This window comes from Festucalex cinctus, chromosome 5 (genome assembly GCF_051991245.1).
Source record: "Festucalex cinctus isolate MCC-2025b chromosome 5, RoL_Fcin_1.0, whole genome shotgun sequence".
Taxonomy (NCBI): Eukaryota; Metazoa; Chordata; class Actinopteri; order Syngnathiformes; family Syngnathidae; genus Festucalex; species Festucalex cinctus.
This window is the reverse complement of record NC_135415.1, coordinates 30280499-30297655: the sequence shown is the minus strand read 5'-3', so window position 1 is coordinate 30297655 and position 17157 is coordinate 30280499. Positions and strand designations below refer to the sequence as shown.

The 17157-nt window shown below is 37.4% G+C and overlaps 1 protein-coding gene across 3 annotated transcripts in view; it reads left to right on the top strand.

Moving 5' to 3' along the window:
- Nucleotides 1-2977: 2977 nt before the first annotated feature.
- The window catches only part of dock5 (dedicator of cytokinesis 5), a 41270-nt gene continuing 27090 nt past the window's right edge, over nucleotides 2978-17157 (top strand). For all 3 annotated transcript variants that reach the window (XR_013283601.1, XM_077521957.1, XM_077521955.1), the window contains exons 1-11: nucleotides 2978-3164; nucleotides 8739-8822; nucleotides 9942-9982; nucleotides 10881-10936; nucleotides 11199-11295; nucleotides 12473-12621; nucleotides 12723-12858; nucleotides 12962-13119; nucleotides 14302-14383; nucleotides 14713-14842; nucleotides 16154-16226. Coding sequence is in view for 2 of the 3 variants with exons in the window: in XM_077521957.1 (XP_077378083.1) it covers nucleotides 3122-3164; nucleotides 8739-8822; nucleotides 9942-9982; nucleotides 10881-10936; nucleotides 11199-11295; nucleotides 12473-12621; nucleotides 12723-12858; nucleotides 12962-13119; nucleotides 14302-14383; nucleotides 14713-14842; nucleotides 16154-16226 (1049 nt within the window). In the remaining variant the exon portion in view is untranslated. The remainder of the gene's footprint in view (nucleotides 3165-8738; nucleotides 8823-9941; nucleotides 9983-10880; nucleotides 10937-11198; nucleotides 11296-12472; nucleotides 12622-12722; nucleotides 12859-12961; nucleotides 13120-14301; nucleotides 14384-14712; nucleotides 14843-16153; nucleotides 16227-17157) is intronic.

Below are 17157 nucleotides of genomic sequence, written 5' to 3'. Positions count from 1 at the left end.
TCAATAGATGTGGAAAAAGAACTCTGACCTGTCAGTGAGACCAACAACGCATCGGATGACTAAACTTACTGACGGCACCATTTTGCAGCAAGAAAAAAAAAAAAAAAAAAACATCACACAAATGACAGGCAAACAAAAGGATAAGTGGTCAACCAGCTGTCTGCCAACAGCTGTAAATTATTTCAATGAGCACAGAAAAGACTATTGAATGTTTTTTTGAAAATATGCAGGCAACGGTGAGGCGGCACAAAGCAAATGGCCTCATAATATACAAGTTCAACACAACTGCTTCGCTAATGCTTGCATGCTTTCACCATTTCGTTGTGCTGCGGTGGAAATGGCTTCCCAGGTGGAACGCAGGTAAAATGTTTTCCAAAGGCCCTTTCATGTGTTTGTCATTATGAGGTGCTATTTGAAATTAAAAACAAGAACCTTTTTATGACCAATCAGAGCTTCAAACGACTCTCGCTTTTGCTAAATAGTGCATCACCAAAATGCCACCAATGCCACCAGGGAACAGTTTGTCCTCCTCAATGTGTTTTCCATTAACTTAAAAGTTTTCAACGTTACAATTTGCCTTGTGGGCTGATGACTATATGAGGAGTAATTGTGAGGGCACTTAACTCATTCACTCGCCGCCATTTTCACATTTCGCAATCCCGTTCGCTCCCAGCTGTTTTACTGGATTTTGACTGATTTTGCACAGAATATTGTGTTCAATTGCTATAAAATCATGGAACCTATCAAAAGATTAAACTCTTCTTTCATCAGGAAAAAAAGTATGTTTCTATCTGTTTCCGTTTTGCAGCAATTAGCATTAGAAGAGAGCTAAGTTTCATCATTTTTCACAAATCGATTCAAAATTGTAATTTAGCTTTTTTTTTTAGATGGCGCTGGTTGATCTCCTTTGCTCTGCTGCCACCTGCTGGCCGTTTGTGTAATAACTACCATTTCTGCAATCGTTCTTTGCAGTTGAGAGGCTGCATCAAAGCCTTCTGTATGCTCTAGCATAAAAAAAACAACAACAAAATATGTATAAATACGTCTTTGGGACACTTATAACATTAAAAAACTATTTACACGTTATTGGGAGAAAATGAGTTAATGAAGATCATGGTTAATAAATAACATCACTTTGTTTCTACAAATCTCTGCCAGTATTATATGTTCATGATCACTTCTGCAACATACCTAAGAAATGACGATGTCCCATCACTTTTGAGCTATTTTTAGAACCGGCCCTGGGGGCTACTCAGGTGGTCCTTGGGGGTAAACTGGTGCCCACGAGCACTACGGTTGGTGACCTCTGACTTACATTGTTCAGGGTCTCAGGTGAGCTGCAGCCTATCACAGCTCACTTTGGATGGGGACACATGTCGTAACGGCTACGACATACGGTGACCTGCTGAACTGTATGGAATGCTTATGAAATAAGAGAAAAACAATCAATAAAGCAAAATTGCAAGAAGGCAACTTTGCTGGAGGCAAAATTAGTTTTGAGGACTAACATAAAAAACTATCACTATCCGCCATTTTGGTTGTTTACTTTTGCCTCCAATTCTTTCAGGTCGGAACTGGGAAAAATCAACTCGGATATATCCGCCTTCCGACCATCCTCGAACGCAGCATTCGTCTCCTGTCTTTTGTTCAGTCCTTGTAGGTCCATTGCCGCTGTTGCCGTTTCCACATTTTGTCATTTCCACCGCATCTTGCCAATTCCTCATCACTCTATTTGAGTTTGCTTGAATTTAGGACTTTGTTGTCGTTGTTTCCTGGTGGCACCTTTTTTTGTTTAATTAATAAAAAAAAAAAACTTTTGCTTTAGACTTTACTTCGGCCTCCTCGCACTGCTTCCATCCTCTTGATTGCTTGAAGCTGAACTTGTTAAAAATAAATAAATAAATAAAATGTTTACTGCTGGTCTCTTTGGGAACAAGTTAAATACGTGTTTATTATTTATTTATACAAATATGATACATGGAAACCCAAACAAACCAAACCTTGGTGGCTCTGTGGTGACATTTTTTTTCAATTTTTTTTTAAGTTATTTTGTAGACATTCAAAGTTCTACAGGTGCTATGTTGAAAAAAATCCTAAATACAGTATCCAAAAATGTGTTTGTCCAGCCCCCCACTCTCTAAATTTGAATGATGACAACTGCCAGTAATTCACATTCTGTGTCATACCCAGGACTGAATCGACTGTCACAAAACAAAAAAAATCGGTTTGTTGATGCGATTGTACCTCCATATTTTGCTGTTTTTTTCAGAGATTATCTCCCTCCCAGCAGATTTCATGTATTTTTTCCCCCATAATACTGTACTGAACAAAGTGGCAGAGTTACGTTAACTTGTGACAGGTGTCGGTGGTCAAGTCATGTCTGAATACAATTTGACTGTCTTTAGAATAGAATGTAGGATTTTTGTACTGTACAGTACAGCTATTTTTCTTATTAAATTTACTAAGTTGACAAGTGTTTGGAAGCGTGGGAACTATGTGATAGCTGTGGAACGTATAATGGATATAATTGCCATTGACTACAAAAATCCTACATTCTATTCTAAAGACAGTCAAATTGTATTCAGACATGACTTGACCACCGACACCTGTTACAAGTTAACGTAACTCTGCCACTTTGTTCAGTTTCCCGTCTATAGGCTATTGTAAATGGATGAATTGGTCGCTCCCTAGAAATTATGAGCTCTTGGGGTAAAATTTAGGAAAATAATGAAACACCTCAACATGGGTCCCAAAAGATGCCCGGTCGATCAGGCATCTGCTCTGTATGCCAGATGGCCGATACAATTAATTGATTTTCAAAATGGAATTTAGTGCGGGTTTTCTTTTTCGGTACCACCATTGGTCAAATATTATGAAAATGCAGCTACAGGCTTTTTCGAATATGCTCCCAGAGTGACTCGACTCCCCCCCAACTTCTGAGGCCGCCCTCCTTCTCTCCCCTCCCCTTACAGCAGACGCAGTGGCATGATGGCGGAAATACTGTAGTAGACTTCGGGACGAGCTGGAAAAGTGCATTCCTGCCCTCCTTTACCCATTGTAAATAGTTATTTATTTATTGAGATACATATTATTTTTTCTTTCCCACCACCACCATAACGCCATGACACGCTGGGTTCCCACAACGAAAGAGAAGTACGGCGTGGGTAAGTTTTCCAAACAAGCGGGCTCAACGTTTGTTGAGCCGTTTTGAAAGTTTCTCGAGTGAACTCCCAGCAAAGTAAACTCACTTGAAAAGAGGGGAAGAGTAGCCTAGATTCTATTGACTGTGTAGTTGTTTATACGTGGTGGGTGAAAACAACTCCTTACAAATTCCATAGGTGAACTTTACTTACAGTAGTTTCCTCAGGCGCATTTGGAACGATGGGAAAAAAAAAAAGATTCTGGATTTCAGCGGGCATGCCAACCATTCTTGTGTACAGTATAATCCCAACTGAGCCGACATGGAAGGAACTATATTAAACATGGATTTTACATTTTGGTGAAAGCACCCTCCAGGGTTCCTCCAGGGTGACACAAAAGGGGCAACAAGTAGGTCAGTGGTGTGTGGCACACTATGAAATAGTTAGCAAATTGTTCGCCACTGATGTTGGCAAACTTGGACTTTACCTCTCACTGCTTTTAGCTTTCTAAAGGTGTGGCCTTGATACCTGTGTGTGTATGTGCAGGCTGCTCGTCCAACAGCCCCAAGGCAAATCTGTACATCTGTGTTGTCCGAGTGACAAATCCTTCACTGTCAGCGTAACTACTTTTCTGCAGAATATGTGATGTGCAGCAGCAGCTGTGTTTCTTATCACAAGAGTCCTTATTAGTGTTCCGAAAACGTGTTATGCATATGTGTGGTTTGGAGGCCAAAAGCTTGGTGGATTTTAATGACACTTCTCACCCTGCTTCTGCTGTCATTGATCACCTTGCTACCGGTCTTGCTCAAAATATTTGACTGTAACTGTATGTTTAAGTATGCGATATCACCTTGTGTTTTGCGGGAGAGGAGGAATTTTCATGTTAATCCTTTTAGATCCTAACAGGCGTGACTTTCAAAGGTACCTTTTGATATTATATGCTGTTCTCCTATCTTTTGCATTAAAATAAAAGCACAGGAATCTCTATGATCATTCTTACCCCCCCCCAAAAAAGCCATCAGACTGTGAACACATCTTGTCATCTGATTAGTTACATAGATGAAAGGAGAGCTTTCATTTGATATTATCATAGCATATCTAATGTAGGTTTATGCGAGCCGTGGCCAATGGAGCTTAAACAAACCTATGAACGAGAACATGCCCCAAGATCACAATTTCCACATAGTACAGTGGCGAGACGTTCCGTTTTGAAGTTGATTTTGTAGCATTTCTATTGTAAATACCAGGAGTCACCCAAAAGAAAAAAATAAATAATTTCCGGCATTATTCAGTAGAAATAAGTTCTTGATTTGTTCAGCAAGAAGTTTGGATGGTTACCGAGTCCCAGCACTACTAACTGGGGAAAAAAATCTTCCATCACAGGCCATTTCATATCACATTAGCATTATTCATATCACAATAATGATATTCCATAACATAAATATTGTCAGTTATTCTATAAAAAATAAAAAAAAAATAAAAATCCAACATGCTATGACTGCTTATATTTTCTCAGTTCATTTCAGGACTGCGACAACAAATCGACAAAGTCAATAAAAATTGATAATGAAAAGTGTTCACAACAAATTTTATTATTCATTCAATTGCATCAATTGTTTCAAGTCCATCATCATTTTTTTGGTCATTTTTGGTGCTGCATCCAGTGGGCCGGTGCAGGAATGTCAGCATACACATGATACTGAAAAATACAGTAACTTGTTAGAGTGTAATAACTTATTTATTGATTGATTGGATCATTTTTTATTTTATTATCTGTTCTCATTGCTGCTGGACATGTAAATTTCCCAGAGGGAGCCATCCCAAAGGGATCAATAAAGTCAAGTCTAAGTCTTAAGTCTAAGTATAGGCTCATCAGCATTCATTACCTCTTGTAGTGACTTGGGTGAAAATGTCTTATTTTGACTTATGACTTAGTTATCCAGGTTTAAACGTCTTGTAGGCAATTAAAAAAAAGAAAAGAAAAAAAGACATGGACACTTTGGACAGCTTTTTTTTTGGTCAACAATTCTTTATATTACTACACGTTTTGGAGCGGAAACAAAAATTTCCTTGATTTGACTTGACCAAAAGCTTGACCAAAAACTTGACCGCCACATCACTCAAAACTGGCCATATGGCCATACAGTATTTTAAAATAAAAGGCAAGCCTTAACAGTTATTCTGACACATTTTGTCTTGGGGTTATGATTAGGGATAGACCGATAATCGGCCGGGCCGGTATCGGCCTTGAAAAAAACATATCGGTCTATCACTAGTTATGATGAATAGAAAAAACAAGTCAGAATTGTGTGTCTTGTTAATTATTTCTGATGAAACAAAGACTTTTTTTTTTTTTTTTTAATGCGGTTACAAGACCTGCTTATTTCCCATTTAAATGATGCCCAATTTGTAAGGATTATACATTTGTTAGATCAGCAGCCCAACTGAGTATTTACGCCCATGTAAGATGTGCCAAATATTCACTGCCAATGCTAAACAGCTATTTCATTTGCCGTTGACTCCCATTTGTGTTCTTTTAGTGCATTTGATAATTGAAGGTTTATGAGTAACACAAGGAAACAATTAAATATTGGCAACTTTACAATTTATTCTTTGAACAAACAGTCATGGGTCTCCGTTGCTATCTGGGATAGTCAACACACACACCCACGACAGCTTAGCACTTCTGCCGCCAGCCTTGCACATCAAAAGCCTTGTCCCACACTCCTGTGGGATGGCATGCCACTCCTCACCCAGGAGTCATGCTTGCATGTCAGCCAAAGTGGTTGTGCTTGTTTCCTGAGCACAAAAAAGCAAGCTAGCTAATCCCCACGTTGGGTCGAGATAACAGCATAGGGCGGAACAATTTGAGGAAAATATCTACCGTAAATGTGATTTTTCTTGCGTCTATATTACGATTTTGATTCAATTGATGATTTTCTTCAATTCAAGCTCCGTTGCCGCATTCACGATGTGCAGAGACAATTACAAACGTGACATAAAATTATGTCATTCATTATAAATAAATAAATAAATAAAAAGCTATTACTTTGACATTGCAAGGACACTAATGAAGGTATTTGGTTCAATAAAGCAAGAACTATTGCTTGCTGTCTTACAAGTCACAATTTGGTAAATTTGATATTTTTTCCCCCCAAATAATCTATACTTGATCAGTCCTCACGGGTGGGTGTAATTATTTATTTATTTACTTTTGCAAATAATTGACAATCTAAATTGTTGAAAATGGCTTGGCTCGCTTTGATGATGCAATGTTAATGGTTGAACAATTGCGCCTCTCCCGAAGAGTGACTATTTTGGAGGTACAAACTAGTTTCAGCCCAATTCCAGCACTTCTTCCGCTTATCCAGGGTCCAGCTCAGAAGGGAAGCCCAGACTTCCCTCTCAGGGAAGGGAAGTCATGTAAACATACACTGTATGTCTGTCTGTCTTTATCTGTTAATGTACTGACTGAAGTGAGCTGTGACTGCTTTCTGCTCCGTGGAGAAAGGCAGAAGGCTGTTGAAGTTGAGTTGTTTTTCCCTATTTATTTTGATTTCTGTGGGAGCAGCAATTAAAGGTTTTGAGTTCAATCGTTCTCAAGTGTTAAAAATGTTCAAAATGTGTGTATTTTTTAAATATTTGATCAGAATTTTTTTAATTTGTATCCATATTAGTGCTGTCAAACGATTAAAATTTTGCATCTGATTAATCACACTTTTTAATTTTGATAAATCAGCTAAATTACTTGCGTATTCGCATAATACAAAATACCGTAATATTATGATGTTAACGCATTTTATGATCTGAATGTCATTTGCAAACATTGATTTAAATGCATGTACGCAATTGCATGCATGCGTTGTATTGCTCAAAACATAACAGCATCATATCAGTTGGGTGCAATTCAGCAATTATTAATTAATTAAACGCAAATTACTTTTGTTGTATCTAAAGTCTCGCCGGGGTGTTTTTTAAAGCGAGATTTAGGACCGAGCTGGAGTCACCCTGCTCATTTTGGAACAACAGGCGTAGGAAATGCCGTGCGTTGACCTCATCACTGACCTGCGCAGGCTTCAATGTAACCATCCGCGGTATAGTGTTAAAGTACAAATTTTACTATCGTGATAATAACACTTGCCTGAACCTCAACTTGCATGAATGCATTCTTTAACTCATTCATTCCCAGCCATTTTCACATTTCGCAATCCCATTCGCTCCCGGTTGTTTTACTGGATTTTGACTGATTTTGCAAGGCCCACAGAATATTGTGTTCTATTGCTATAAAAGCATGGAACCTATCAAAAGAAAGATTAAAGTCTCTTCTTTCATCAGGAAAAAAAAGTATGTTTCAATCTGTTTCCGTTTTGCAGCAATTAGCAATAGAAGAGAGCTAAGTTTCATCAGTTTCCACAAATCTATTTAAAATTGTGAGTAATTTATCTTTTTTTCTACATGCCCATGGTTGATCTCCTTTGCTCTGCTGCCACCTGCTGGCCGTTTGTTTAATAACTACCATTTCTGCAACCGTTCTTTGCAGTTGAGAGGCTGCATCAAAGCCTTCTGTATGCTCTAGCATAAACCCCCCCCCCAAAAAAAAAACCCCGTATAAATACGTCTTTGGGACACTTAGAACATTTAAAAAAAAACGTATTTATACGTTATTGGGATTAAATGAGTTAAGAAGATGAGATGAGCTGGATGCAGTTCCTAAAACAGTTTGCCGTTATCGACTTATATTAATTGTAGAATGCTTGGCCATAAAAGTGCAATATGCGGAAATGTTACCTGTCTAGAAACGTCATACAGATATTTTTAGGATTTTTGTGTTTGTATCCTCATGCTGGTTTCAGAATTAATTTGACATTTTGATGTGTAGATGAGGGTCAGTCATACGCGGCCTAATACAACAGATAATAATACTAGACCGTATTCTGACCACAAGCACACAAACCGTTTGAATTCATTTGCCTCGAAGATTTGTCTGTGAGTGAAGAATGGAATCATATACAGTATTTTTTCCCCCCTTATGTTTCTTTCTTCAGACTAAAGTGTGGTTATTGAAGACAGTCAAAGGGTGCTGTGAAATGTAGCCTCCAGCAAATGCAAGTTGGGACAGATCACCGCTCATAGTTGTATGTGCTTGGGAGGCTGCATGCTTTTGCAGCTCCCTTTTGAGTCACCACAAATATCTAGTAGCTGTGTTGTTTTTTGTTTTTGTTTTTTTTCTTTAAAGTCTGCTTATATTTCTATATATCTGCCTGCGCATGCATTCTTACTTGATTGTGCCCGTAAGTCTGTTACCGGTGGTGGTTTTAAAAGCAGAGACGGGGTCACCTTCATGATAACAGTCGGCCGGAGTGATTACAGGAAAGTTTCGGGTTCGCTCGTGAGTCAGCTGGGAGAAACTGAACCTGCGGGGTGTAAATATTGACCAACAGAAATAATGAGGCTATAAAGGTACTGTCTTTTGAGCGTCGGCTCAAGATACCTGCCACCTACCCGCTCAGCCTCTCGTCACGAGATCACAACTACGCGTGCGCGCTTTTACAAAAGGAGTTTTAACTTTAACCCATTTTTTTTTTTCTGTCCTTTTAGCAATCTACAATTATGATCCCCATGGTGAACCGGAGCTGTGTTTACAGGTTGGGGACACTGTGCACATACTAGAAAAATTGGAAGGTAAGTACGTCTGAATCAGGGGTGTCCAAACTACGGCCCGGGGGCCATTTGCGGCCCGCCGTCCATTTTTTTAGTGGCCCGCGACATATGCTAAAAATTGCATTTGGCTCAGTTCAAATAAAATGAAAAAAAAAAATGTTTGGAGATGGTCAAAGTAAGAAGGGAGGGTCTCAAAAAACACAGGCGCTATTAAAGGTTATTTTAGTTAACTAAAACTAATGAAAAAATAAAACTAAAATTCAAAAAACAATTTGGTTAACGAAATAAAATAAAAACGAAGATGCTTTTTAAAAAAGAAAACTAACTGAAACTAGATTTTATATTTACAAAACTAACTAACATAAAACTAACTATAATTATAGCAAAAATGTCCTTGGTTTTAGTTTTTGGTAATTAATATAATGCATGAGCCTTTGGGGATGATTTTAAAGGTGATTTTTAGTAGATTTATTTTGATATAAACTGGAATGATGACGTTGCGCACATGGTGTTTTTTAAATATTGTGCACAAGTTATACACATTAAAAAAACAACAACAACAAAAAACTAAAACTAATACTGAAACTAACTAAACTAAAACTAAGCATTTATTAAAGAACTAAAACTAACAGAACCAGCCTGAAAACTAATTAAAACTTAACTAAATAAAAAAACAAACAAACTCAAAACGAAATAAAAACTAAAATGAAAAATTCCAAAACTATAATAACCCTACTGCCATATTACAAATAAATTGGTTTATATACTGTAGCATTTTTCTAAATATGCAAAAGCACAAATAAATGATTTGTACAATTTTTAGGACTAAACACAATTTCTCTTCATAACATGATGTGGCCCTTGCGTCCTTCTGATTTTCTGTATGTGGCCCTCAAATGAAAAAGTTTGGACACCCCTGGTCTCAATACATAACAGGCCACAACACAACACATTTGTCTTTTCCATCTGAGCAAAAAATAAGAAGTAATGTTAAGCTAACAGTCATTAAATATGTTGCGTAATAATGAATATGAGTGTGCAGTCCTCCACGTTGTCCTCTTGATATCAAAACCGTCATTACTCCCACCGTGCCTCTCCCCTCAGTGTAATGTGATTCTTTATTCATTTAAATCTCCTCAGGCTGGTATCGGGGATACACACTACGAGAGAAATCACATAAGGTATGGGTAGCACACATCATTTTTCTGATCATAACGAAGGCCATAAAATGACAGAACGTTTTAGCATTTTCAAAGATCCCCCAAGAGGTTTTCCCAAAGCTCTTATCAAAGTATGTTTATGATGGCATGTTTCTCATAATGGTGTAGTTGCCAGGCCTTAGAGATCCACTGTGAACCCTTGGAAAGGTTAAATACACCGAAGTGGATGCTGCCGGATGCCGACGGGCAGAATCGGCGTATTTTTAAAATGATCCCTTTTTCAGGACACCAAAAATATGGAATATTTATTGAGCCGTTAACTTTGCATCTTCACCGAGTAGGGATGCTTGATTTTGAAGAAAATATTAATCACGATTATTTTTGGTAATAATTGAAATCACGATTAGGATGCTTTATTTTTTGGTACAATACAAGAAATTGTTTAAACGTGCAAATTATTAAGACAAAATTCTTTGGAAAAACTATACTTATGCAAGTTCCTTTTGGATATATATATATATTGCTGATTGTAATTGTGGCGTGTAATAATTGAAATTGTAACTGAATTTATAGTAATTTCACAGCCCTAAATTAGAGAATGCAATTTTCAGCCCTCTTGATTGCTTGATAATTTGTTAAAAAAAAAGAAAAAAAAAAAGAAAGAAAGAAAGAAATACCCATGTGATGACTGACCAACATTATCCATACGGGGCTTCAGCCCGACTCGAGCAATAAGTTCAGCAATTGGTATAATTAGCATTATTTGATAAATCGTACAGATTGATAGTAGATTTTGATATTGTCATGTCAAGTCGGATGCCACATTGGTGTCGTTTGAGTTGTGCGGCGGACTGTTGTCTCGATGAAATGAAATTGTTTTTCTGCTATTATTTTCATTAGTGTTTCATTCATTCCTCAGGGAATTTTTCCATCTTCGTACATCCACTTGAAGGAGGCTTCAGTTGAGGGAACAGGGTAAGACCACATATCAGTAAATATGTCATTTTGTAACAATACACTTAGTCTTTGGTTTGCCGCACCGCCGGCGACATACAATTACATTTATAATGATCTTAATTGAAGCTTCAGAAATACTCTTTCTTGGCTGTGAAAGGACATCATTCATCTATTTATCATTCACACAAATACACTCGTGCCTGTTCAAATGATACAATATGCTCTGTGAGCAATGAGCCACTTTTCCAATATCCTATTATTCTGCTTTTGTGGCTGTTAGCCAGCAGGAAATAATTATTCCAGCAGATTTACCGCTGGTGCAGGAGCTCGGGGCTACTCTGAGGGAATGGACGCAGATATGGCACAAGCTCTTTGTGGTAAGTACACTGTACTCTGTCTTTCTGCACACATTTGTGAACAACTAAAGCAGGGGTGTCCAAATTTTTCCTCTGAGGGCCACGTACAGAAAAATAGAAAGTTGCAAGGGCCACTTTGATTTTTTTTAAAAGTTATTTATTAACACATTCATTGCCAGACCAGCAAAATAAAAAAAAATGCATCATTTGACGTGTTTTTCCGTCAATGGCAGTGAATGAGTTAAACATGGTAAAAATCAATGAAGCAATTATAAATTGTTGATACAATGTACAATTACTTCTTGAAAACTGCTAAGAGTGACCACTGTGCGCCACTATAATAGATATGCCACTCCACTGAGCAGCAGCTGATCCCAACGTGACATTGTGAACCACAAGAACAATCGGTCGGCAACTGACCACACTTAACCATTAATGTGATGTTTTCACTTTTTTTTTCCATTAATAATTAACCATTAATTAATGTGATGTTTTCACAAATTGGACGTTGACACTATGAAACAAGTGGATGAAACTATTTTTATTTCTGGAACTGAATTATTAGCTGCAAATTTGTGTCTTTGCGTAGCTAGAAATGTTTAATCCACCCTCTTTTTTTTAAATTTTATTTTTTATTTTATTTTTTTTAACTCATTCACTCACCGCCATTTTCACAGAAGCAGTCCCGTTCGCTCCCGGCTGTTTTACTGGATTTTGACTGATTTTGCAAGGCCCACAGAATATTGTGTTCAATTGCTATAAAAGCATGGAACCTACCCTCAGGAAAAAAAAAAGTATGTTTGCTCTGCTGCCACCTGCTGGCCGTTTGTGTAATAACTACAATTTCTGCAACCGTTCTTTGCAGTTGAGACGCTGCATCAAAGCCTTCTGTATGCTGTAGCATAAAAACAAACAAAAACGTATAAATACGTCTTTGGGACACTTAGAACATTAAAAAAAACTTATTTATATGTTATTGGGAGTAAATGAGTTAACAGCATTGAAAAATTATTTATAGTATCTACCGCGGGCCGCCAAAAAATGTATGGCGGGCCTTAAATGGCTCCCGGGCCATAGTTTGGACACCCCTGAACTAAAGTAAATACTTCATTTTTATTTTTTTTTCTTTAGAGGAGAGGAACATTTTGTTGCCTTGAAAATTGCAATGTTACAAGTTTTATAAATTTGTGTGTGACAGGCAAACAAGGATTCCCTGTTCCGGAGCGTTCAGCAAATGGCCTACAGTCTTTTAGAATATCGATCACAGATAGTGTCAGGAACACTACCCAAGGATGACCTTGTCGAACTCAAAAAGAAAGTCACTGCCAAGATTGACTATGGCAACAGGTATGAATCTAATTGACGTACTGTAATGCAATCATTTGGCCTCTGACACCATCGCAAAGTCTGCGGCGATCCGTTAACTCGTGCGGTACTGCGCCGCTCAGGATTCTGGGCTTGGATCTGGTCGTGCGAGATGAAGCGGGAAACACGCTGGATCCTGACTTTACAAGCACCGTCAGTCTGTTCCGCGCCCACGAGACTGCATCACGCAGTGTTGATGACAGGATACAAGAGGAGAAGGCATGCCCGTTTGTTGTTGATCTTATTTATCTGTGGAACAATTCTCTTTTTTTTGCTAATATCTGTGTGTGTCTTTTTTTGTTTTGTTTTTGTTTTTATGCAGACGCGCTTACAAAATCTGGAAATGAGGCGCCAGGCTCTGTTTAGTTCTGTTCACACCTACAGTCTCCTCATGAACCTGAAAAACTTTGTATGCAACATTGGAGAAGATGCTGAGCTGCTCATGTCTCTTTATGACCCAGATCAGTCGGAATTTATCAGGTTCGCCCTAAACTTCTCTCTGAACTGTATAGTGTATAACGGCAAGGTTATTTGTGACTTAATGTAGATTGAAGACAAACGGTAGACAGTGATTCTTTTTAATGGTGGAAAATGTGTCAAAAACTGACGAGCTAGAGAGTAACTTGGAATGTAAAATTTGACGGCCAGGAACAAAATTCCTCTCAAGTGCAAATAATGTACATCTAACTTATAGGTTATAATTTAAGACCAGAACTGCGGCGCCTGATTATAGATTCTTACTACCTTGAAAAATCAAGTATAATACTACTACTTTAGTGCTACAGTACATTGTAAAAATTATATAAGGTAAAGTGTAGTATTAAATAGATTTTACTTCTTCCTAGTCTTTTTTGAATACTGTATGTGCAATCTAATTTGTGTTATTTTTGTTAGTTTAATTTTGTCTATTTAAGTATTTTTTTATACTTATACCATTTTCAATTTTCATTTGAAGCAACGCATTCATTAACTCATTCACTCGCAGCCATTTTCATAGAAGCAATCCCGTTCGCTCCCGGCTGTTTTACTAGATTTTGACTGATTATGCAAGACCCACAGAATATTGTGTTCTATTGCTATAAAAGCATGGAACCTATCAAAAGAAAGGTTAAAGTCTCTTCTTTCACCAGGAAAAAAAAGTATGTTTCTATCTGTTTCCGTTTTGCAGCAATTAGCATTAGAAGAGAGCTAAGTTCCATCAGTTTTCACAAATTTATTTCAAATTGTAAGTAATTGAGCTTTTTTTCAAGATGGCCCTGGTTGATCTCCTTTGCTCTGCTGCCACCTGCTGGCCATTTGTGTAGTAACTACCATTTCTGCAACCGTTCTTTGCAGTTGAGAGGCTGCAACAAAGCCTTCTGTATGCTCTAGCATAAAAAAAATAAAATAAATAAAAACGTATAAATACGTCTTTGGGACTCTTAAAAAAAACAAAAACGTATTTACGCGTTATTGGGAGCAAATGAGTTAATTCATCCATCCATTCATAAACTTTCACACCACATATCAAAATATTTATGTTCAATCAATAAAAAAAATCACTGCCAAAATTTGCACCTTAAATCCCAATATAAGGACATATATGCAGAGGTTGGCATCACATAAGTATGTTTCTGTTTTTATTTTATTTTAAAATGCAATTCCTTGTTGAAATTCATTCAGCGAGAACTTCCTGGTGCGGTGGGACAGTATGGGGATGCCTAAAGAAATTGAAAAACTCAACAACCTGCCGGCACTCTTCACGGTAACCAAATCCCAACCCCCTTTCACTTTCACACGAATGATATAAAACTTCTTAATATCTGTGACAAGAAAGACAATTTGTTAGTGAATAACTGCTCGTTTCCTAAAATTACAATTTAGCTCTTGCTTATTGTGCATCTTTCGCAAATAATTCACAATGTTTTACTTGTTTCAGCTGTTGTTGTTCATGCCATTCAAACACAAATATTGCAATAACGGTCATTTGTGCCGTGACGCCATAAGAATGAGACACATTTTAATGCCAATGCTTCTCAAAGCAAATCATGACGAGTTAGCGATTGTATTATTGGTTGACTTTTTTGTATCCAGGAGCTTAGCAGAAGTGACCTGATGAGGCAGCGTCTATTCCTGGTGTGCCAGATCATCCGAGTAGGAAGCATGGAGCTCAAAGAGGGGAAGAAACAAACAGGTGGACTAAGGAGGCCATTTGGTGTGGCCGGTGAGATTATTTTTCACACCCTATGGTCTATTCATGTATCTGTTTATTCCAAACCAGAACCCATTCGGCAATGAAAATGGCATTTTCTTTGTGCTGCAGTACCTTTAGAATTGTACTGATGTGTAAAGTGAGGGATCCGTGTGCAAAATGAAATGTTTTCTGACCTAGAAAATGCAGAATGATGTCTGGAAATGAGTTGAGCAAACCATCTTATTGTATTTGGCTTGACGATTAGTCTATTTGTGGAGAAATGGGTTCTTCTCAGAAAATGGATTGAAACCACGGTAAAAAAAAAAAAAAAAAAAAAGATGTCACTCAGAAGACACATTCTTCTTCTCTGCCAGGAAAACAGGACACATTAAGAAAGGATCTGGGCAGAATACACCGTTCTGAAGCACGACTATTTTGTAAGCTGCAGATCAGGAGCATTCACTCTGCTGGAATATTTTTGGTTTGATGTGATCTCAAATTTCAGGTGAAATAAAATTAAATAATTGTGTTAATCATCTTGGTGGAGTATGAAAACTTAAAATAATATTTTCTTGTTCATTAAGAACAGAAATAAAAGTTGCGATTAATCGCGAGTTAACTATTGAAGTCATGCGATTAATTGCGATTAAAAAAATTTAATCGCCTGACACCCCTAATTTTTTGTATTTTTAGTATTATTATTATTATGAAGATAAGCGGTTAGGAAAATGTTCTGATAATTATTATTACTGGTATTATTATCATCATCATCATCATTGGTGTTTAAGAGTTTTGTATTTGTTTCATTTTCAATCTGAACTATCGACAATACTTTTTATTTACAGCTCAATGCCCTTAAAATAAAATCAAGTTGAGTCAAACAGATTGTTTGATGTTTAGGCAAAAAAATTGGATGTAGCAGTAAAATGTATGGCTTAAGATGAGTAAAACAGGAAAGCCTTTGAGAGAAGTTCTTTAGATGTCTCTAGTCGGCTTGTCACGATACTTTGATCACATACACAAGAATGTTAGACCCTGTGGGTGTATGAAGTTCCACTAAGTATTTTAAGATGTTATTGTATTAACAAATATGGAAGTTGTGGTATTGTTCCGCAGATTGAAACGGTATCGCTATGTCTGACGATTCTTTCCCCCAGCGTTTGATTTAGCCTGGCGGCCCACCAGGCTTTCCTTGCTTTCCTTGTTGGTTTGTTGTACCATTTAAAAAAAGTCATACAAAATCACAGCTCTACATCAAACCCATGTAGCAAAAATATAGAGATTTGCATGCAGCGAAATTGGCAACTGGGGTCAGGCTTTAACGCTTTGGTGTCATTTCAGTGATGGACGTAACAGATATCGCTCACGGCAAAACAGACGATGAGGACAAACAGCATTTCATCCCTTTTCAGCAGTAAGTCGTTTGATGTTGTCACATGTCTCGTACCTTTTGACCGCTTCAACTTTGTATTCAAATGTCGCGTGGTTCACTGGTTAGAGTTGACGGAAATGTTCTAGAATAAACTTTTGACTTGCTGTGGTCACAATGTTTCATCTGACAAATTCAACAGAAAAAAATGTCTCAGCTTCTGACAGAGAGGTTTTGAAGCTTGTTCTCAAACGACCTGGACTGCACTTGTTTCCCACTGCAGTCGTGCTACGTGTGTGCGTGTGATAATGTGTGTTATATACTCGGGATGTAACGATAAGGGCAATATCGTGATATCGTGATATTAAAACTTCCACAATATCGTCGTCGTCGTGTTCACAATATTTAAAAGGAACACATCTGTTAAAAAAAAAAAGTCAGGTTGATTTCCATTTGTGCAGTTCTAGCACCCTCTAGTGGATAGTTTATTAGTGCAATTTAATCTTCATTAGGGATGTTTTGGCCTTCTATGTTTAAAATCTATGCTAATTGACAGATGAAGGGGAACCAAATTTGCTAGTGAAGCGATCAATATGTGCTTGCATGAGCAAGTAAGTGCCTCAATATTGTTATTAGAGCTTGTAGGTGGTTTAGATGCATTGCTGTTATGTATAAACACAATATTGTTTTTTTTAGTAGGAGCTCTTTTTGTTTCACAATACTATATTTTTTATATATCGCCAACCCCCCACAATATCGTGATAATATCGTATCGTGATGTTTGGCTATCGTTACATCCCTATTATATACATAGATATGCATAAACAGAGATGTTTTTATTTTTTTTTATTTTTTTTTTACTTTTTATTGAACAGTAGACAGAAAATGCTAAAACACAAAAACAAAACTGAATGCCCGGAAGACTTAAATTGCCTTTGCCACACTTGGATGTCATTGTTTGTCAGCTATCAGACTG